Here is a 22,425-nt window from a genome sequence, read left to right as displayed (position 1 = left end):
CAGTCCAAACCAACCAGCTGGAGTGCTGGGAAGGAAATCTTACTGCTGCAATGACCTGTGTGTGTTTGAACAGCCACTGACAGCGTGGTGCTGGCCTGCCCAGGTGCTACATGAAGATTGGCTTGGCCTAATCCTGTGTGGAGTCCTTACTGCATATTTATGTGTCTTGAAGGACAAATTCATGTGTTACATGTGAACCTGATGGCTTCTTATGGGTCTTGTGGGGAGCCAGGTCTCTTTCTTGAGCAGTATTAAAAGGCTTAGTGCCAAAACACCTGTAATTCTGCAGGGCTTTGGCTTGTCAGCGAGGCTCTAGGTGTACCAGTTCAGGCAACGATGGTCACTACTTCTGGGTGCCTTTGTAACTGAGTATCTACCTCAAATGGATCAAATGGCTGGTTTCCATATGGCAGTTGAAAAGCAGCACTACGCAATTCCAAGTTATAGCAGGATGTTTACACACATCTTCATCTTCTGTACATCCCACAGCTCTTCCGATGCAAATGACCCTCCTTGGGCTGCTTAGGAAAAGCCTGAAACCAGGAGTCTGGCCACAGAACATCAGGTCTTCCAGCAGAGTCCTGTCAGATGGGCTTGGGAATAGGTGTTCTATGCAGCTGCAGTCTTCTTGAGGTAGGAAATGAACTATGCTAATAAATACATCCTAATGAAGCATTTGGTAAGTTGTCTGTACAAAAATAGCTTATTGCAGAGGAAGACTTTGGTCTCCTGTTGTTTCTAACCCATTCCTCAGGAGCAAGGGATAAGGAGCGTTGGAGGGTGGCTGTGATACACTGCCAGAGCCACATCTCCTCTATTTTCTTACCTTTCAGTTAATATTCACTAAGGTTAATTTTCAGGTCTCTTTTCTAGGTTTCAGTTGAAGTTCATAATGACACCATGGAGGTTTTATGGGAGTAGTTTGTGGGTAAGTGATTTTATATTGAAAGATCAATTTTATGTTTGCAACCACTGATTTCCCAAAGACAACTCGTTTGCTACACTTTTCCCTCTTATTTTGGTGAAGGACATAAAGCTTCTGCTCACCTCTCCTTGTGACACTCAATTACTGCGCGTAAAGCTTTCTGGCAGCTGTCACTGGAAAATATTATTTGGCTGCTATTAGTTTTATGGAAATCATAGAATAGTTTGGGTTGGAAAGGACCTTCAAAGGTCATGTAGGCCAGCCCCCATTACTTTGCTGTTTGTCTGGAGGGAATCATAGAATCATAGAATAGTTAGGGTTGGAAAGGACCTCAAGATCATCTAGTTCCAACCACCCTGCCATGGCCAGGGACACCTCACACTAAACCATCCTACACAGGGCTTCATCCAACCTGGCCTTGAACACCGCCAGGGATGGAGCACTCACAACCTCCCTGGGCAACCCATTCCAGTGCCTCACCACCCTAACAGGAAAGAATTTCCTCCTTATATCCAATCTAAACTTCCCCTGTTTAAGTTTTAACCCATTACCCCTTGTCCTGTCACTACAATGGCTGCAGCAATTACCCAGGTTGTCCATTACCATGAGATATCCCTACTTAAAGCTGAAATTACTTTTATTTGACGCTGCAGAAGGAAAATCGCAGTCACAGAATGGTTTGTATTGGAAGGGACCGTAAAGCTCATCCAGTTCCACCCCCGTGCCACAGGCAGGGACACCTTCCACTAGACCAGGCTGCTCCAAGCGCCGTCCAGCCTGGCCTTGAACACTGCCAGGGATGGGGCAGCCACAGCTTCTCTGGGCACCCTGTGCCAGCGCCTCAGCACCCTCACAGGGAGGAGCTTCTGCCTTGCACCGAGCCTAAGCCTGCGCAGAAAGCGATGTGAAATCCACCTTCTCCCTACGCGCTCGCTCCGGAAGGGACGGACGGGGCCGCACGCCCCAGGCACACCGCTCCTCCGGCGCACGCACTTCCCCCCGCCCCGCGCAGGCGCCGGGCAGCCCGCTCGGCCGCCGCCTCCCGCTCCCCACCCGCTGGGCGGGTCCGGCGGTCCCCGGCAGAGGGCGCCGCCGCGGGGCGGGGCGTGGCGGGCGGCCCCTCCCGGCGGTGCGGGCCCGCTCCCGGCTCTCCCCGCGTTGCCCCGGCCCGCCGCGGTTCGCCCGGCCCCGCCGCCATGGCCTTCACGTTCGCCGCGTTCTGCTACATGCTGGCGCTGCTGCTCACCGCCGCGCTCATCTTCTTCGCCATCTGGCATGTGAGTGCGGGCCGCCCGGCTCGCCCTTCCCGCCGGCCTTTCCCCGCGGCCTCAGGCGCGGCTCTGCCGCTGCCTTCCCGCCGCCCCGGCTGAGGGGACGGCCGCCGGGCCGGCAGCGGGTCCCGCGGGGGCGGAGCGCGGCCCTTCCGGGTGGGGTTCCCGGGCGCCCGGCGCAGGCCAGGGTGGTGCCCGTCAGTCCGCCTGAGGGGCGGCCCGTGCCCGCTCTTGCGGCGGGACGCGCTTTACCGCTGTGTGCGCCGGGCCGGCGGCAGATACGGACCGAAGACAGCGCGGGGAAGGGTGGGAGGGGGACACAGCCGGGGCCGCCTTCGGAGCACCAAGCCCGGCTGGAGCTGAACGCGAAGCCGCGGCCGCAGGGCCGAGGCGTGTCACGCAGGGCTCTCCCGTGATGAACCCCGCTGAGCCGCAGCGTGTGGGCCGGAGGCTGCCGGGGACCAGCCGGGGACCTCCTCCCTGCCCGGGGGAAGGGGGCCCAGTGGAAGCTCCGGAGCGGCGAGGCCGGCAGGCGCAGCGCTGGGCCGGTTCCCGAGGCACAGCCCCATCAAGAGCTGGGGCTGAGGCAGCGGTGTCATGCTTGGCCTGAAGAGGGAGAAGCCTGGCAGAGCTTGCCTGCGAATAACGTGGATTTTGGAGCGCTCATAGAAAATACAGCCGTTTAACTGAGCGGTGTTTTAAATGCGAGCAGCCTTTTTAGAATAGAGAGTGGATTTAGATTAGACATTAGGAAGAAGTTCTTCCCTGTGAGGGTGCTGAGGCGCTGGCACAGGGTGCCCAGAGAAGCTGTGGCTGCCCCATCCTTGGCAATACTCAGGGCCAGGTTGAATGGGGCTTGGAGCAGCCTGGTCTAGTGGGTGTCCCTGCCCATGGCAGGGGGGTTGGAACTGGATGAGCTTTAAGGGCCTTTCCAACCCAAACCATTCCGTGATTCTTATGAGGGTGTCAGTCTGGCTGCTTATTTAACAAAAATAATGAGTTCCGTGTTGTGTGATGTATTTTTTCCGTGCTTTGTGCTGAGACTTAATTTTTGAGAGCTGAGCAAACAGGAACCTACCTAGGGTCAGCTGTGAGATATTTCTCTAGAAGAGGACATAATGTCTGGCAAGACATTTGTTCCATGGGGTGGCTTTTGCTGTGTTTCATGCTGCACCTTCGTCTCATTTGTATGACATGAAAAGCTCGAGTCTGTGTGGTTTCTTTATGGATGCACCTTTTGGACGTATATGTGGAGTCAGCGTTTACTTTGACAATAAGACAACCCATCTGTCTGCTGTTAAGAGTGCTGCTGACTTTTCTTGGTTCAGGAGCCCCGTGTAAGGTCCCCAAGAGAGTCACTGGCGATGTTCGGGGTGGGTGCATGGAGCAGGTCTGTGCGCAGGGAGTGGGGTTAGGAACTGCTGGGAGGGATGTTGGGAATTCCTTGCTGGTGGGAGGCAGGAAAGTGGGGTGTGGGCAGAGGTCTTTGAACGCCTGAACTGTCTTCTGCTTTCTCGTTTGTATAACCAGTTTTAAACGTGTCTGACCTGCGCGTTTACAAAGTTAGAACTTGGCAGAAGCAGTGTTCTGGGTGGATGTTACTGCACTGTGCCAAAATGTTACTTTTTCATGGTTAAAACGCATTGTTGCTCCTGGACTGAAGAATCACAACTGTTTCGTTGTTACTTTTTTCTAGATTATAGCATTTGATGAACTGAAGACTGATTACAAGAATCCCATAGACCAGTGTAATACACTCAATCCTGTGAGTAGCATGCTATAAGTTTGGGGTTTTCGTTAATAAATATATGCAAGTGCTTGTTTTTGGTGTTTGATGTAATCAAACTAGGCAATAGACTTGCACCTGGGTTGACAAAACCTGGCTGTTTGATAGAAGTTCTATGGAAGCTTCTTTGTCTGATTCTTTACTTTCAAGTTGAATATTCTGACTGTTGTTAATCTGCTGGTGATCTTGTCAGCTGTCCTACTAACATTCTTTCAATCTGCTTTCTACGTTTTCTGCACAAAGACAGTTGAAAAGGTCAAAAAGATTAAAAGAGTCAAAATTGCATTAAAGGTGTGTACTGCTTTTCAGTTTAATGTTCTTAATGCCACTTCCCTTTCATTTTGTTAGGAACGTTTGTAGTACTATTAAGCTGTTTTGTTTAGTGTGCCTGTTCATCTGCTCACTGTTTGTTTGTCGGGGTTTATAACAACTCCATGGATTTCCATATTTTGTGCAAAATGATTTGCTTGCTTACCCAGTGAAGTGGGGAAAACTGTTACATGCCTGTTAGATATCCTCTTAGTCAGCTGAAGTAACTTCAGATAGACATAACTAGTGTTTTTCAAGACTTAGTGAGCTCTGAGATTATAGGAGACTATTTGTTTTTTAAGCATTGCCCAAATATATTCTGATCTGAGAGGATTTAGGGGATGCAGCCTGGTAGGTGTTATCTTCACTTTCTTTGTTTTCCATTCCAGGATCAGGGGTGTATCTTGGTGTTGTCCTCTCTTGGATGCAACTCCCGACACTCCTTGGTTTATGAAAACAATTTGAGGCAAACTATCTGCTTACGTCTGTAACAGGCTGATAATAAGAGGGATGCTTGTTAAAGAGTGTATTGTTTGATACAGCTGGGTTTTCGTACATTCCTCATGGGTTTTACTTCAGCTTGGTGTGCCTGGGCTGAGGTAGAATATAGGGGCAGCACAGCAGTGTGGCCTGGGTTATGTTCTGAAGAGTTAAGTAAATTATGAAAATGAAAAATGAATTTGCAGTAGTTGGGGGCAGAAAACCCAAGTGTTAAACGTACAGCGCATCAATTGCCAGTGAGTATTGCAGCGTGAGAATGGGTGGGGAGGAGAAGAGGTGGCAGGCAGAGGACTGCATCTCGGAGAGTGAGGTTTGCCACTCGATGGCTGCGCATCTAACAGTTTCCCTTGCTTGGTCTGTTCGACGGTCATCCCTGCTACAGTATGGGGAAAGGCAAATTCTCATTACATTTATGCATTGTGATCTTATCGCAACCTCTGAAGTATTACAATGTGCATGTTTAACGCAAATATTAACCTTCTGTTAACCCACGTGCATGTAGTGTTTATTTATCTGATAGCTTTGTGAACTGAAAATACTAAATAACTTCATATTTGCTGTTCTTGTGAAAGTAGAGTAGCCACTAAAAGTGAAGTTAAGATCCAGACTCTCGGGATCCGGTAAATGGTGCTGGACAAACACACTGAAGTGTTGTTTGCCTCTGCAAAGAATCAAAAATCCTGGTAGGAATGGAGGCGCCTTGGCGGAAAGATTAGCCCAAAATAGTAACTGCTCAGTACGCTGCTGATGCCGTCTCTTCCCTGCTCTGGTTGTAGTTGTGTCTCTTCTCAGCAAGGAGATTTCTTCCTCCCTTGCTTCTGAAATAAGTATCATGGTGGAATTTCATGTAGTTAACTTTCCTTTAGGATAGCCAGGGAGGATCAGGTGCAGTGGGATTGAGAGGCAGGTATTGTGGTGTGGGAGTAGGCTCTAATAAACAAGAGAAATTAAAAACCTGTTTTGAGATGTGTAGTTAAAATAAACTACAGATTTTCTGACCTGGTAAATCTGCCTCAGCAGGCTGCCAAGTGCATTGTGTTTTGGATATGTAAATGCCAAGTTGTAAATGGTGAGTATACAAAGAAGGATCTGGGTGAAAATATTTACTTGAAACGTTTCCTGTGTGACAGCTTCTTTTTGTTGATGTTGATTCAAGTTTGCTCTGTGTGATATTCTTCATTTAGAGAAGCAGAATGTTGTAGCAGCAATGTGAGAATGTCTGATGGTAGGTTGTAGATGTCTAGGAAGATATTTTGGGGGTTTTAAAGCAGACTGAAAGAATGAGCAAACTGTTAAACCACTGAAACTTCAGTGCAGCTATCCTGTGCATCGTCAGTCATATCCCACACAAAGGGGCAGAATATGTTTTGTGTGTGTGTGCACACATGTAGACAGTTAAAGTCTTTGGGTAGAAGTGGAGCTCTGGTGTCCTCAACATAAAAAAGGACATGGGGCTGTTGGAACAAGTCCAGAGGAGGGCCACGAGGATGATCAGGGGACTGGAGCACCTCCCGTATGAAGACAGGCTGAGGAAGTTGGGGCTGTTCAGCCTGGAGAAGAGAAGGCTGCGTGGAGACCTCATAGCAGCCTTCCAGTATCTGAAGGGGGCCTATAGGGGTGCTGGGGAGGGACTATTCATTAGGGACCATAGTGATAGGACAAGGGGTAATGGGTTAAAACTTAAACAGGGGAAGTTTAGATCGGATATAAGGAAGAAGTTCTTTCCTGTTAGGGTGGTGAGGCACTGCAATGGGTTGCCAAAAGAAGTGGTGAATGCTTCATCCCTGGCAGTGGTCAAGGCCAGGTTGGACAGAGCCTTGGGTGACATGGTTTGGTGTGAGGTGTCCCTGCATGAGGAGATGTTTTAGTGTCCTGAGCTGACAAGTCAGAAGTGTACAGATTTCCTCTTTTCTCAGCTACATGGTAAAGGAGTAACCCGTATCACTCTGGGGTGACTTGTTTTAGAAGAGCTTACTCTTGTGGTGGGTGCGGGCTTCTGCTGGCTCTTTGCATGCATTTAATCTTTGTATCTCTCCATATGATTCCTATTAATAGCACTAATACTACCCGGCATTTCATGCTTCCCGTGATTTCATAGTAAACTGACAGTTAGCTCTGTGGGCTTCTGCTGGGAAGCATGATGCTGGAGAGCATGCACACTGGGGAAAGAAAACGAAACTGGTCAACAAACTATGTGTGTGGCTGCTGTCGCACCCTCCTTGTGCGCCGCAGGCACCGTTACCACTGCTCTGGTGTGTGAAGCTCTGCGTGTGGGGCTACGTCCCAGCAGTAGTTTGACTTTGGAAAGTGATGTTTGAGTGAATACCAAAGCAAAGCGGTAAAACAGGGAAAAACAAAACATCTTTTTGCCTATAAACCGTTCTACGGAGCATGTTTCCTCCTGATATTTCACTGTTGCATGAGCAGAAATATCTCTATGATCTCTTCTGTTGTGAAGGTCACGTACAAAGCACAGAACCTGTTAATGGTGCACTTAATTAATAGAAGAATAAAAAAAATTGGTCTGAGCCTTTAGTTTTGTAAATTTGTCTTCATGGTTCATGAATTACCACGTGAAAACAGCAAGGCACACACTGCTAGTTGTTGTTTTCACTTTCTGCAATCTTGTTAGCATTGTTCTTGAGTTATATTTTACTAGATTAAACCCCATGTGTTTTGCTTTGAGTAATTGAGACTTCCTAACTCATATTTTTCTTTTCCAGCTTGTACTTCCAGAGTACCTCATCCATGCATTCTTCTGTGTTATGTTTCTCTGTGCAGCAGAGTGGCTTACGCTGGGTCTCAATATGCCTTTGCTGGCTTATCATATTTGGAGGTAATATTGACGAGTCTGGCATCTGTACTCACGTTGTTACTCATTCTCCTGTTGCAGTGCTTCCTGTTCAGTGTTCTGTGTCTTTGGCAAATAAAGATGCTTTCTGGAAGGGCATTGAGGAAGTTTAGGCCATGGCTATAAGAACCATCACTTTGCTTTCTCTGTTGTCACTTTTGGGTTTTACCCTCTCGTGCTATGCAAGAATGGAGTTGTGTTGCGGGTGCTTGGAGGTAGCTGCCGTGTCAGAGGGATACACTGCTACAGGTTCACACTGTGGCTTGCCGGCGGCAGCCACAATCCCGCTTTCCTCCTGCCACTGAGACGTGGGCTCTGCCTCTCCTTGTATTAGACCTAATGTCCCTGTATCAGCTGGTATTAGGCCTGTGTGGGGAGCTGCAGGAGGGAGCTGGTCTGGGTGACTTGTAACCCAGCCAGACAGCTTCCACTGTGCAGCTCTATCTGTGCCAGTCCTGGTGAGAGGACGGGTTGGAGAGGTGGAGGTAGGACTGTTCCTTTCACTACTAGCCTATGTTAAACTACATTTTCTGGCTCATCTTGTGCTGGCCCATGTGAGTATTCCTTCAGCATGGCAGCCAGCATGTGTTCTTTAATGAGGACAGGCTGTTGGTTACACAGGGTTGTATGTTGGTCTCTTCTGCAGCTTCTCCAATCCTTTTATAAGGAATCCCATTTTTCATTTGTTTCTAAATTTGTCCTACTTCCTTTTGGTGTACCAGAGCTCAGCGTGGTTTAAGGCTGAGGTGAGCTGTCATGGTGAGGTGAGCCTGTGAAAGCTCTTCCATAGGCAGGTTCAGTTGGGAGCTTTGTATCGCTCTTGCAGTTTGCCATCTCCTACATGGAGCTGATGGGCTTTACTGAGGGGTGTGATTCCTTGTCCTGATTCTGCTATTACTTGGGGAGGGGGCCAGGAGTGGGCTGGAACCGATGTTTCCCATCACCATCACCACAAAACTAACTGTGCTTCGCTTTCAGGTACATGAGTAGACCTGTGATGAGTGGCCCTGGTCTGTATGATCCTACAACCATCATGAACGCAGATATATTAGCCTATTGCCAGAAAGAAGGATGGTGCAAATTGGCATTCTACCTTCTATCATTTTTTTACTACCTATATGGGTAAGTTTTGTTTTTCCTCTGTCTCCCATCTGATTTTCAATTTGATATTTTGTCTTGTTGCACAAGAAAGATTTTGTATATAGGAACATATATAGGGCCAAATTCCCTGAAAAAGAATCTACAATCACCATTTATGATGTTTTAAAATATAAGTCTTAACTTGGCCAGAATTAGTTTTGAATATGTATACTGTGACTGGAGGCTGGAAAGCTCCAAGCTTTTCTTCTTCTTTTAGCATAATATAATCCCCCCTGTTTTCATTAAGAATATTTATAGAATAAGTAGTTATATTGATGTAAATATGATCTTTGTTGAAGTCAAAGGTAGAAGAGTCATTCCGAGAGTTAACAGGGGTGGGAGGCACAAAAGCCAGTGCTGCTGCCTGGTTCTTCCTCCCAGTTCTTCCTCTGAGCCAAAGCAAGGTTGTCGCTAGGGTGGTGTGACATAGAAGCAGTGTGCAGCCCTTCCTCTGGGCACACTGGGCTTCCTGCAACACGGCTGCAACAGTTGAGGCTTTTGGCACATCAGCATTGTGATTATACAGGCTCCCTGTTAGTGTGTCTCTTGCTCTAGCAACAATTGGCTGTTGCATTGGCTTGTGTTGTACTTTATAATGCCCCTCTGATGTGTTTTGTGTAAAGCCTCCAGTCACAATCCCTGTACCTCTCACAGGTCTGTGCCTTAGAATATAGGATATGTATGTAGAATTAAATGTATAACACTAATGAAAATGATGCACTGCAATGTTTTTATTTTATTTTCCAGCATGATTTATGTTCTGGTGAGCTCTTAAGAAGGCATTCAGCAGGCTTCCTTCCAGTTAAGTGCATGCAAAAGCCACAAAACATGGATTCTTTACAACGAGAACCTCTTACCAAGATTAAATATGGAATCTGATGATCGCATTTTCGTTAGAAAACAATGACCCCTCTTTTTAAAACATTTCCACATTTTATACTTGTGGAAAGACTGTTTTCTTATATTTTACTGGGACACTGAAATGAATGAATTATATGTAAATTAAGACAAAGATTACAGGGTTTGAAAAGTTTTGACTTTGCACTCCACAAGGAACAGCCCTAATCTCCACGTAGGTATTGGTTACTGATTAGCCTTAGCACACTAGGGGTCTCCTTTAGGCTGGGCTTTGTAGTGGCTCATCTGGACTTGTGTATCCCACTCTAACTGTAAATCAGCTGTAGGTGCTGAGGGCTTGGGAAGGACTGGAAGTGCTGTCTGTGCTTTACCTGTAGGTGATGTCAGTCTTAGGAGATGAATTCATGGACACAATTGCAAAAGTAAGAGTTCTATTTTGGTTTATTTTGGGTTTTGTTTTCTATCTGGTTAATTTTCCCTGTATATGCATGGTTCAGAGAGTTCTGTATAACCTTGCTTTAATCTCGAGTATCTGTCATTGTGATAGAAGCTGAATTGTCCACAAAGGAATGAATTTAAATGATGACGGTTGTTTTTGTTAATGTGTGTGCTGTCTTATTAACAAATGGACAAATCTGCAACATTTATTGAGTCCAATGATGAAAATACTCTTGAGTTACTCTTTGAGTAACTTTTCATTGTGGTTTTAACCCAGCCAGTAACCCAGCACCAGGCAGCTGCTCGCTCACTCCACCTTTCCCCCTCCCCTGAGCAGGATGGGGAGGAGAATCAAAAGAGTTGTAACCCCCACGGATTGAGATAAGAACAATCCAATAACTAAAATAAGAAATAGTGGTAACAGAAAGAATACCAACGATAATAATAATAGAGAAGAAACGAAAGCTCAGAAAACACAAGTGATGCACATTCTAATTGCTCAGCCTGACCCGAGCAGTGATCAGTACCTTCCTAGTGGCTCCCCCCAGTTTCTATACTGGGCATGATGTGCTGTGCTATGGAACACCCCTTTGGCTAGTTTGGTTCAGGTGTCCTGTCTCTGCTTCCTCCTGGCTTCTTGTGCCCCTCCTCAGTGGCAGAGCATGAGACTGAAAAGCCCTTGATTGGGGTAAATGCTAAGCAACAATTGAAACATCGGTGTGTTGTCAGCATTGTTCGCAGACTAAAGCCGAAACACAGCACTGCACCAGCTACTAGGAAGAAAATTAACCCTATCCCAGCTGAAACCAGGACACTTGTGAAATTTCTCTTGAGTACTACTAGAGACCTTTTCAAAGCAGAAGTGGGATTGTGAAGCTGCCCTGATGTTCCTTAGCGTAATAAATAACGATAATTACAAAATGATTCTCAAATGCAGAAACACTTATTTTTACCTGGTGCCTTGGTTTGTTTTTGAACAGAACAGCTACTTGCAGTGTTCACCTCTTAGTTTTATGATGGATAATTACATACCTTTAAAAACAGAACACTGAATCAAGTTATGCCTGGAAAAGGGAAGCTCTGCTTTCCTGCTTTTAGTTTTCCTGGGTCTGCAGATAAATGGGGTGGGGGTAAAGATGTTTCAGATAAACTGATAATACTGCATTGTAAATTGTGACTGCGAACAGCCGAATTTAGGAGTAATAATTAGGAATCTGTTTCGTTTACCTGTGCTGGAGAATAACAAATAGGTGCCCAGTTTTAGTAAAACTTTTTTTGTATAAACTGTGTATTTGTTCACTTTGGGTGTCTTGGGTGTTGGATGCATTAAGAGCTGTACAATGGCTGCACTGGCTTCAGCCAGAAATTTGGATACTCCAATGCTGGTGTGTTGGACAGCAGCAATGGCAGAGGGAAAGGAATATGAAACAGGGCAGGTATTGAGTCTCTGCCTGAGCAGTGAGAGAATGTATTTGGATATGTTACAGATGTCCTGCGCTATAGGTTGAGCATCTTCAACAGCCCTTGAACAGCTTTTCTTCCATTACTGCAGTTGCTTTTGAGCACTTTCATAACCCACTATGGAAGATCCCTGGCAGGCAGTGAGCTCTGCAGTGGAATTACTCTGTTTGTAAAAAGCACCTGCTTAAAACTTCTGCTGCACTTCATCTGGTGCCACATAGCTCTTATTTTTTTAGAACACACTGAAAATTTCCCTCTTGCCACCTTATTTGTGCTGGGTATGATTGAATACACCTTCATCACATCTGTCCAAGCGGAGAAGCCCGTTTAACCTCTCCTCTATTGGAAGTCCTTCTTCAGCTTTGTTAACTGTCCTTTTTTTTGCAGATTTTCCATTTCTAAGCCGTTGTCATCACACAAAGTGTGGCTGTCCAGGGAATTGCAATGCAACTTCCTGCTTGCTGCTTCTGAATTCCTCTCCTCTTACTATAATGTACTGGGGGTATGAGAACTCAAGCTGTGATAACTGCAAATTCTCTTTCTTAAGTCGTAATAGACACCTGGCACCTTATTACTACACTTAAAATTGTTTTTCTCACGTGTTTCCTGGTTGCACTTACTGACACTTTGCTTCCCACACCATCCCTGCTCAAGCAGTGTGACAATGTGTAGTTTTATTGTCATGACTGTCCCAAAACATTTGGGCCAGTCGCAGGTGTTAATGCCAGGGCTGGTGTTTTCTGTGCCTCCTCAACTCCCATTCCCAAATCCTTTTCTATCAGTTGTTAGTTGATGAGGATTTTATTCCTTATGAATCATAATTTTGAGCTTTCAGCAGCAGAATTTTTGAAAGGCTTTTTAGAAACCTGGGAATATTGTTCCTGCTGGATCACTTTTATTCTTTTGCTTTAGCTCCTTCAGACTGCTCTAATGCAGCAGCAAAACTCATTAATCCCGTATGTTCACATCTTTATTAATCTGTTACAGAAATGAGACTGGCTCACAAACCCTCAGCTGCCTCTCATTCCCTTCATACCAGGTTGATGTAAGGCAAGTTACGCTCCAGAGTAAGAGATGTAGGATGTACTGCATCTAGCTCATAGCTTCTTTTGAACCCCCAATCCAGCTGTGGAGGCTTCGTCCAGGAATATTTAACCAAGCGCTTGCAACACTTGTGCTGTTTCAGCAACGACTGGCTTCCTGCATCTAATGTAAAAGTACCTCCAAGTACTAAGCAAAGGAATTCAAGAGGTGGGAATGGCACAGTGGTTTGGTGGCACAATTGTGCTGGTGAACCTGAAATCACCATTAACCACAGGAGCAAAATGCTCATTTGGAGCCTGCCCTGCTCTGCCCACTGTGGTTCAACACAGAACTGAGGAATTTAATCTCAGTTCAAAGGTCTTTAAAGTGTCAAAACATCACAGGGAAAGGTCAGAAACAGGAGTTAAAAAGTCCTATGAGAACACAGCATGATGGTAGGGTCCTTAGAAAACAAGTCTTGAAACTGGTTTCTGTACACTTTAAAAATGGTGTCTACCAGCACCCCTCAGCTGCTGGGTGGTATGAACATGGTCATCTGTACCTGGTGCCTCACTTGTGAAAGCCACTGGTACCTGTGGAGACCAACATGTGCTGTGCAGCTGGAGTACCAGCTGTTTTGTGTCCAAACTGCAGACCTGATGATAATTGATCTTTGGAACTCCAGGAGGTGAAAGATACAAAGAAAATAAAGAACATTTCTCTCCCTGTCAGTAAGTTTTCTGCTGAGCTGTCTTAAAATGCCATCTGATACCTACTGTCTGAAAAGCATCAGTTGCAAGGATCAGTCACTGAGGAAGGAACACAGACACTTTTTCAGTGTTGCTCTTTGTGTGGTGGGAGCAGTGCTGAGGAAGGAACAACGCACATTTACAGCAAAGTATTTTCTGTAAGTGATTCCATGCTGTGAAAACAGTTCATGTTGTCTGCTTTAGGGGTGGAGAAGGGAATAGCAGTAAAAGCTAATTAAATACTATCCATAGAAATCACCTTTAAGTGTGTATTCAAGTGTCTGGGTTCAAACAATGGCATTAACAGAGAGCGGTGAATTTTAAAACTCACAAAGCTGCAAGATCTACTTCAAGTCACAGTCACCAGTGCTGTGTCAGTCTCATGGCACAACTTCTGACTTGGAGTTACCAGAATTTCCTCAAAATGACCTGTGAATGCTTGAGTTGCTGTGGCTATAGGGAAGTGCTGGCTGCAGGTTTGGGGAGCACAGGAAGATGCTGGTGTGGGGCAGGTAACCAGCTGTTTCCTGAAGCGCACAGCAGGGAAAAAGGCACTTAGAATTAACTGCAGGGAAACAGGAGGGCAGTTGGGATGCTGACACACCACTGACAGCAGCCACACAGTGACTTCAGCCCATGGGCGACAGTTCCGTGACACCGCTTGTTTGTCTAATAGCGGAAGACACAGTGTGTTTCCTGGAGCCAAAACTTACCTCATAGGGCGTCACAGGATACCCAGATGCTTGTCACTTCCTCAGGATGGAACACAACTAATTTAAATGTTTTGTTCAGGAGCCTGTTCATCTTCCCTGATCTTTACAAGTGGAGATAGTTAAAGAGAAGGGATGTGGACCATTACAGGAATCTTTCTGTGAGGCTCTCTTCAGCCTACAGCTATTTACTTTCTCTAGCATGAGTACGCAGAAATGCTTTACCAGAAACTCACTTGCACAGCTACAGGGCAGCAGCTCTTCCTACCACATTCATGTAAAACCCCACCGGCTTGGTTTGTCACAGATCTTCAATACAAAACCTCCTTTGGGGATGAGAGGTCTCATTCCTCAGTAGCACTGAACACACCAAGAGCAGAACTGTAATGTTCCAGAATGAGCTCGTACAAGTTGAGAGGAGCAAGCACTCCAGCAGGAAACTTCATACTTGACTTTCATTCGGTTTAAAGCTAGAGCCAAGGGATTTTTCTTAAACAGCCCCAGTGTAATTTTTATCTAGCTACATTACGCCAGCATGACACTCTTACAAAGGCAGCAGAGGAGTTACCCTTCACTTCCCCTCCTTTTCCCTCCCTGACACACTGCAGTAAAAGCCAGCCTATTGGCACCAGAAGTCTGCACTTGGCTGTGAAGAGTTACAGGCTATTCTGCTTTCTCACAGATCCTACCTTTGCATCCAATAGCTTGTCCCAGTTCTCACAGTATGTGAAGTGGAGATGAAATCAAACTGAAATGCAGTTGCTACTTTGCCAGCCTAGCCTCTCTTCTGCTTGGAAAGTACACCCTTTGGAAGCAGCCCTTTTTGTGTGTGGCTGGTACCAAGTGATGGTAAAAGTGAAGACATTGTGCAAAAGTCATTATAATATTATAATATTACGAAGAAGTGCATGAGATGAGGCATGTAAGCCACCAGCAGAACAGCAATGAACACAAGTACTTGTGTTTTTAAGGCTATGCATATTAGAAACTACCAAATAGAGGAAGATGCTTCTAAATCTGTGTGTAAAGCTTTGGGGTGTGGGAGAAGGAAGTCCTGCAGGACATTCAGCAAGCAGCTGTGTCATACATGCAGTACCTATGAGGAGACTGTAAAGGTCAGGAGCGAGGTGTCTTGCACAAGTGTCGGCCTGCTGCAGCCATGTAGACACAAAGACACACCACGCTGGTGTTAGCTACCGTGACACCGATCTCGGTGTTGTATTCTTTGTCACCAGGTGCGCAGCCAGGTTCTCTCGGAAGTCATGGAGGTAATTGTATTGCTGAAAAAACACAACCAGATTTGCAGTGAGTGCTCAGAAGAGGCAGTACCCATCTTCAAAAGCTGTTGGATATCCCAAGATGAAAACTGCACCCTCTAGTCCATTTATTTGTTCTTGTGCTGACTCCAGATACCCTGTGATTTTTTACCATCAGACAGAAGTTACATGGATCTTGGCTTGGATCCTGTGGTTCCTCATAAAGGCCACACATGAGCTCAAGGTAACACAAACCATGGGCCTCATAGGTGGGAGTTTCATGTCAGAATTCAAAGCTGCTTTAACTGGGTCACCAAGAATAGTAGTCTTTCCATAACGAGTCCTTGATGTGGAGCACAGCTAAGTATCATGTACAACAGTTTGTAGTAAGAGTTCTTAGGTCAACTCATACATCATATGCTCAAAAAAGTTGAGTTCAAAGTGAAATAAAACCACTGCTCAGCAGAAGCTGAAGGACAGATCATCTGACCCAAGTGTCTGTGAGGGTTTCTCTTCAGTCAAGGACACAAGCTGCTCCTCACCTGCCTCTTGGGTTGTGGAAAAATGGTTTAAACTACTCATTGAAAACAAGACCTGCCTTCCAGAAAGGCTTAGAGCTAACACAGACAGTCTTTAGGCAAGTCTTTCTCTTCAGAAACTACTATCTTGTAAACTCTTAAAATGTCAGATCCTCTTTCCTGTATACAGAACTATGTTAAGAGCATTACCTCTAGGACTCCTATCAACAGAAAGTGTATAGAGTAGCTGAAAATCCCACCAAAAGTAGTAAAACCCATTATGCTCAGTAACTTAGGCCTCTGTTCATGTAGGTTTCACCACTAATGCTAGGGATACTTCTTAAAAAAAACTGCCAGTAGGTTGATGTGATAGCTACAGGAGATGAACGTGGTTGGGTTAGGAGAGTGGAACAAAACCAAGGCAGAAATATCAAGCAGGTGTCCAAGTTGTGAGTAGAATGTGAGCAACAGAGAAAGACAGAATAGTTGAGTTATGAGTAGGGATAAGAAGAAAGCAGAAACTTACTAATGATGAAGAGCAGACAGGCAGAACAGCCGGTGAATTCAGCAGGGGCAGAACAAGACAGAATCAGCATGGAAGCAGAAAGCTAGAAGTAGCTGAACCCTGGGGAGCAGCAGGGGCACCAGCTGTGGAGTCTCTCAGACAGAGGGATCCCTTTGTGAAGGTGAGGACTGTGCAAGTTCTTCACTGTCATTTCAGCACATGCATTGCCTGCTCTAGCTTCATTACCTTGATGGTCTGTATCGCCCCAGATCCTCTCAGGTTTCTGAGGCTGTCCATCACTTGCTGAGGTGCCAGAGCATCCGAAAGCTGAAGCAGGAGGCACGCAGCTACTGTAAGAGAAAGGTACAGACACACACATGTACTGAGCACCTCCAACTGCACACTGCATGGTTTGTTCCATGAAAACCACTCCAGCAAAACTCAACCTTGTCACAACAAGGTCACAGATCTGTTGGATCTTTTGCTGAATGCTGTTTCTTGACATTGGCCTTGTTCACTTGCTGCTCCCGCCTAAGCCTGCAGGACATTGGTGAAAACCCTCTCACTGTTTCCCCCCTGCTTTTCCAGCAACATTTGGGATGCAAATCCTAAGCTCTTCAAGAATCACAGTACACATAGTTAATTCCCCTTTGTGTCTTCTGATCACATTTGCTGAACTAATGACCCTGAAAGCTTTAGGCGAAACATTGCACTGAGGAAAGATGCAGAGGAATAGGGTCATCTCCTTTTCTTGAGGAAATGTTCAGGGAAAAGTGCAATCCCATCAGTCAGAGAACAGTAGAATTTGCAGTGAAAATGGAGAGTCAGAAAATATGAGAGAACTTTCCATCAGCCTCACTGAAAGACTGACCTGCCTGACCCTCCCCACCTACAAACTCAGGTCTATAGCATGAAATACTTGTGTCACTCATCCCAAAGGGTTTCTATACAGGCAACTAATGTTACTACCATTTGATAGTACCTTTTCACCAAAAATGAGCCCAAATATATTAACTAACCTGCTACCTGTAGCCACAGTTTGCAACGTAACCACAGGAAAGCTTCAAGCAGAATTTGGCTACTTTAGACAGAGCTGTCTCACAAGAATGGGTTTCTAAGACAGGTTAGTCAGGCATTGAGAAAGGGAAAACAACTGCTTACTGAGACATGAGCGTCCAAGGCCACCGTAACAGCTGAAAGAGAAGAAGACATTTGGTTGTAACAAGTAGTACACTGCAACACCCAGACCCCCCCCCATAATTCATAGATAATTCTTGTCTCAATATAATCAAGAGGAGCAGTGGTGCAAGAAAGTCAGAATAGGAATTTCTACAGAAATACCTACAAGACTATCTCCATTTATTCTTCAGACCTTCCTTAAGTAGCATTTTTCTAGAGAAACTGGTTTTAACAATCCCCTTTGTTGATGGGGATAGTCTCAATGACACAGGAGGCCACAAAACAGCATGAAGATGGACACCCTCAATTTTCTTTCATTCCTACTCCACATTAAAGCTTGGATGATAGCTGTGAGCAGGGTTCTGCATCAGCAGGGAGCCCAAGGACTCCATTGATATATGGGTGAGAGCTGTCAGCAGGGTCATGCACAGAACTTGGAAAGCTCTTCCCCTCTACCCTGAGTTCAGCTACAGGTGTCCAAAGAAATAACTTTATATAAGTGTTATGCAATTTAAGAGTGAATTTTGCACTGCTGGAACCCTTAAGAGTCCCTGTTAAATAGCTCAGGGGTGTGGTATCCTCTGAAACAGCTGCTTTAGTTTACAACTCATACTGTATCCAACTCGCATCCAGCTAGGCTAGCAGCAATGAGAAACACGGTGCCATCCAACACACACTTTGAAGGGCTTGCTGGACAGAGTTAAGGGGAAAGGAGAGATTCAAATCTCACAAAGGACAAAATAGCTCAAAAAGGTCCATGCGAAGAAACAAGCAGTTTTTCACAGCTTGAACTAACCCTAAAGAATGCAACTGTTTGAGAGGACTCTGTTTCAGCTGGTCACACATCTAGAGAGAAGCTGCTATCTTTTACAGAACGTGGGGTGAAAGGCAACCAGAACCTACTGTATGATTGTTTTCCTGTTACTTTGCAGGCAGCTTCTGAGCTCCTCCAGGATTTTGCAGCACTTTTCAATGTCAGGAGCGTCCCCATCGGGAATAGGATAGTGGTGCACGCAGATCCCATGCTGCTGGTAGGCATCTATTAGGTTTGGTACTCGGTATTTTAAGAGCTCTCCTCTGGTACAGAGCACAAATATATCCTGGGTACCACAGCTCTTTAGCTCTTCTGCAAACAGATTAAGACACTTGCAAATAAACAAAAGCCTGTCAAGCTCAAGGATAAACAGATAAGCTACTTGGTACCAATTCTCTTGTTTAATCTTTGAGGTTAAGCCAACAGGAGTCAGCAACTTTGCTTTGAGCAGCATTTACTTCTATTGAGTCTCTCCCACATTTGCTTTCAGGTAAGCCATGAGAAGAACTTTCTCAGTTCAGAGTGAGTCTTGAGACGAGCCTAACTAGAAGGCATGCTGGCATCTGGAACAATCTGTTACTGCTGCTAGCTTAAGCATGATTCTGTCTTGTCTCCAGCTGTGGCTGCATCCAAACACTAGGGTGTTTTGAATCTTAGAATCACAGAATCATTTGGATTGGAAGGGACCTTAAAGATCATTCAGTTCCAACCCTCTGCTGCAGGCAGGGACACCTTCCATTAGACCAGGTTGCTCCAAGCCCCGTCCAACCTGGCCTTGAACACTGCCAGGGATGGGGCAACCACAGTTTCTCTGGGCAACCTGTGCCAGGGTCTCACCACCCTCATAGTGAAGAGCTTCCTAATATCTAATCTATATCTCCCCTCTGTCGGGTTAAAGCAATTCCCCCTTGTCCTGTCACTACATGCCTTTGTGAAAAGTCCCTCTCCAGCTTTCTTATAAGCCCCTTTAGGTATTAGAGGGCTGCTATTTTTGTTTTGGTATTACTTTCTGCTCTTCTAGTGTCTATAGATGAATACCCAGCACAAATCTTTGCATAATTTCATTTTTTCAGTCCCAATCTCACTTTTCTCTGGGAAGAAGAGATTAGAAGTTTGTAACTCATCTTGACCCTATCTGCTTTGAAGATGCTGTCTCCTGCACCTGACTTAGCAGACCTCATGGTTACTGTGAAAGATACACAGATGCCTGTTCAGCTCCAGTCTGGAAACACCCTGACTATTCAATACTTGGTAGAGAAGCCACAGAGAAAGTGGCACTGCACACTTCAAAATGATGTCTAGTACTCATAACAGTGACTGTGCTAACATATTTGCTGTATCTTCAAGCAGTGTAACTAAAACCCAGACAGACACTGCTGTTGGATATACCCCCAGCAAGACTTTGTAAATAACTACCTTGCATTCATGCAATATCATGCCATGTACACGGACAACTATAGCAACCACTGTAAAAGCATCAGTAAAACACCACTGGTTTAGATACCAGGTGTCTGGATCTTTATGCCCAGATTAGATGAACAGCAACTCCAGCAGCGTCCAGACAAAGTAAACCTCTAGTAACTTATGCTTTCAGTTTACCTGCACATTTTTCTTGCCGTTGCATGGAAATGAGAGGTACTTACACGCTGGCCAGAAGACTCACCTATATCTTTCTGAAGATTTCTTCTAATACCTTTAAACCTGCAACCTAAAACAAATGATGAGTGACAATTACCACCACGGGTAAGTGACATTTATGGAATGGCTGCTACAGATGAAGAACAGAGCACACACAACCTCCCCCGCAAACCAAAGAACAAAGTCACACTCCAAGTAAAACACAGTTCTTATTTTTGCAAATAGATCACTAGTGCAGAAGTCAGTTTAAGCACCATTATCTGCTTAATACTGTAATGTGATAAGATTGAAAACATCTGTCCAAGGTTTTAAGCTGCTATGCATTTCCCAGATGAAAAGTTTTGGATGTTATAAATCTAGGTACAACTATGAAAATAAAATACAAAAGCCTCACAAAACACACAAAAAAAAAAAAAAAAGAGGAAAAGGGCTGGATAGAGATCACTCAAGACTGTCTCGCTGACTAATATTAAAGTAAGTTCCCTGTTCTGTAATACTCAGCACAAATCACATTAAAAATTCTCCCTCTTCACTATTCTCTTACCACTCTGCCATATAATCTTTCATCTAAATTAGCTTTAGTATTTCTGAAACAATTATTCCAGTGGTAGATTACAAAGAAAGTCACCGCACTGAGTAAATGCAACACAGAATTGTGGGGTACAAGTTATTGCCTCTCTTCAGCTTCAAACAGGCCTGCAAATTTCAGTGAATGCTTTTTACCTGGAAGGGAACATAATCCCAGGAACTCAGAAGAGTAGACAGGAAGCAAAGACAACCTATCAGGAAATAAGATAAAAATGAGAAGAGAATGTTTTATTATTTGAGTAGAAATACCTACCTATATAGGTAGGTAACATAGACTACACTTATACTATATAGGTAGGTACATAGACTGACAGTGACTAGTAAACACTTCCAAAGTGGAGCTGGCCCCACATCATAGAATCACAGAATGATCTGGGTTGGAAGGGACCTTCAAGCTCACCCAGTTCCAACCCCCTGCCACGGGCAGGGACACCTTCCACCGGACCAGGTTGCTCCAAGCCCCATCCAGCCTGGCCTTGAACACTGCCAGGGATGGGGCAGCCACAGCTTCTCTGGGCACCCTGTGCCAGCGCCTCAGCACCCTCATAGGGAAGAACTTCTGCCTAATATCTAATCCAAATCTCCCCTCTGTCAGTTTAAAGCCATTCCGCCTTGTCCTATCACCACATGCCCTTGCAAAAGCCTCTCTCTCGCTTTCTGGCAGGCACCCTTCAGGTACTGAACGGCTGCTATTTTTGTTTGTTTCTCTGCAGCAGCACCAACTTAATCCCATGTCAGGGGCACTATTCTGGCAATTAAGACCTCCCTCCTCGCTCTGAAAGGACACCAGAGCCCGGGAGGGGTTTCCTTCAGGAAAACGCCTCTCCGTTTTGCAAGACAGAGATTTAACGCTAATCCTGTGGAGCTTCTGAGGGAAAAGACACCGGACACCGGCCCCCGCCTCAGAGTACGTCTCACCAGGAAATAAGGAACGGCTTCGTGTCCTCCTCAGCATCGTCTTCATCAGAGGAATCAAAGTCACCCACCAACATTGCGCAGGCCTGTGGCTGGAGGGGAGGGAGGAGCTCACCGGGGGGCCGAGGCTCCCCCCTCGGCTGAGGCGGCGCTGGGCGATCCCGGTGCAGCCATGACCCCAACCCTCACCTGCTTCACCATGGCGCCGCTCCCGGGCAGCTACTGGTTTGAACTGTCCCCTGCCTCTAGCCTGCGCTATCTCATTGGCTGAGCCCTTGCCTTCCTTCCTCCAATGGAAAACTGTCGCGCATCGGATGCGTGAGAAGCCCTCCCGACGGCTTCACGATGGTGCATTCTGATTGGCGGGCAGCGAGGCAGAGGCGGGCTTAAACGAAAACAAACCGAAGCCGGCGGCTGTCATCTTTGCGCTGATTGGCTGAGGCCGTGCAATGGGAAGGGGCGGTGTCTGGAGCCCGAGGGCCCTGTGCGGGCCGGACAGTGAAGGTGCCGTCTTCGTCCCCATTTAATTCCTTTGTTAAAGCCAGCTTTGCCTTTCTGACTCAAAAAGGGGCGGAAATAGCCTTTGCACTGGCTTACTGTGGTTTCTTCCGCATTGTCCTTGGTCGTTTTCACCTGGGATGCTATTCGTGAGGTAAATGTGCTGGAAAGCACGCAGCAGACACGCGCTCCTTGGCTCCCCGTGCTCCTGCAGCTTTATCATTTTATTTCCATTTCCCTCTACTGGGCTTATATCAGCCGTGGGGTGCTTAGTGCAGGTGCGGTGTGTCGTGGGTTAAGCCCAGCCGGTAACCCAGAACCACACAGCCGCTCGCTTACTCTCCCCCTTACTCCCCCGTCTCCCAGAGGGATGGGGAGGAGAACCGAAAGAATGTAACTCCCACAGCTGAGATAAGAGCAGTCCAGTAACTAAGGTATGACACAAACCGCTGCTGCTACCACCAATGATAATAATGATAAGAGAAATAACAA

The 22,425-nt window shown here is 46.0% G+C and overlaps 2 protein-coding genes across 2 annotated transcripts; one reads left to right on the top strand and one right to left on the bottom strand.

Annotated features, from left to right (window-relative positions):
- The first annotated feature begins 2,012 nt into the window (after positions 1-2,012).
- Positions 2,013-11,363, top strand: CNIH1 (cornichon family member 1). The gene is made up of 5 exons (XM_065683016.1): positions 2,013-2,202; positions 3,893-3,961; positions 7,516-7,628; positions 8,622-8,765; positions 9,531-11,363. The coding sequence occupies exons 1-5, from the start codon at positions 2,122-2,124 to the stop codon at positions 9,556-9,558; spliced, it is 435 nt and encodes a 144-aa protein (XP_065539088.1). The 5' UTR covers positions 2,013-2,121; the 3' UTR covers positions 9,559-11,363.
- Positions 10,065-21,743, bottom strand: CDKN3 (cyclin dependent kinase inhibitor 3). Its single transcript, XM_065683015.1, has 8 exons — positions 21,625-21,743; positions 21,439-21,527; positions 20,656-20,711; positions 19,958-20,002; positions 18,384-18,606; positions 17,463-17,494; positions 16,548-16,651; positions 10,065-15,302 (listed from the first exon to the last, which is right to left on the bottom strand). The coding sequence occupies exons 1-8, from the start codon at positions 21,634-21,636 to the stop codon at positions 15,216-15,218; spliced, it is 648 nt and encodes a 215-aa protein (XP_065539087.1). The 5' UTR covers positions 21,637-21,743; the 3' UTR covers positions 10,065-15,215.
- Positions 21,744-22,425: the final 682 nt, after the last annotated feature.

Source organism: Lathamus discolor, chromosome 6 (assembly GCF_037157495.1).
Source record: "Lathamus discolor isolate bLatDis1 chromosome 6, bLatDis1.hap1, whole genome shotgun sequence".
Lineage (NCBI taxonomy): Eukaryota > Metazoa > Chordata > Aves > Psittaciformes > Psittacidae > Lathamus > Lathamus discolor.
The sequence above is the reverse complement of the archived record's forward strand: the minus strand, read 5'-3'. Positions and strand labels throughout refer to the sequence as shown.

Coding starts and splice junctions, on each gene's coding strand:
- CNIH1 (XM_065683016.1), top strand. CDS start 2,122: ATGGCCTTCACGTTCGCCGCGTTCTGCTACATGCTGGCGCTGCTGCTC. Junction 7,629..8,621: donor CTGGCTTATCATATTTGGAG/GTAATATTGACG, acceptor CTTCGCTTTCAG/GTACATGAGTAGACCTGTGA. Junction 8,766..9,530: donor TTTTTTTACTACCTATATGG/GTAAGTTTTGTT, acceptor TTTATTTTCCAG/CATGATTTATGTTCTGGTGA.
- CDKN3 (XM_065683015.1), bottom strand. Junction 20,712..21,438: donor AAGCCGTTCCTTATTTCCTG/GTGAGACGTACT, acceptor ATTTCCTGATAG/GTTGTCTTTGCTTCCTGTCT. Junction 15,303..16,547: donor GGGCGATACAGACCATCAAG/GTAATGAAGCTA, acceptor GTGTTTTTTCAG/CAATACAATTACCTCCATGA.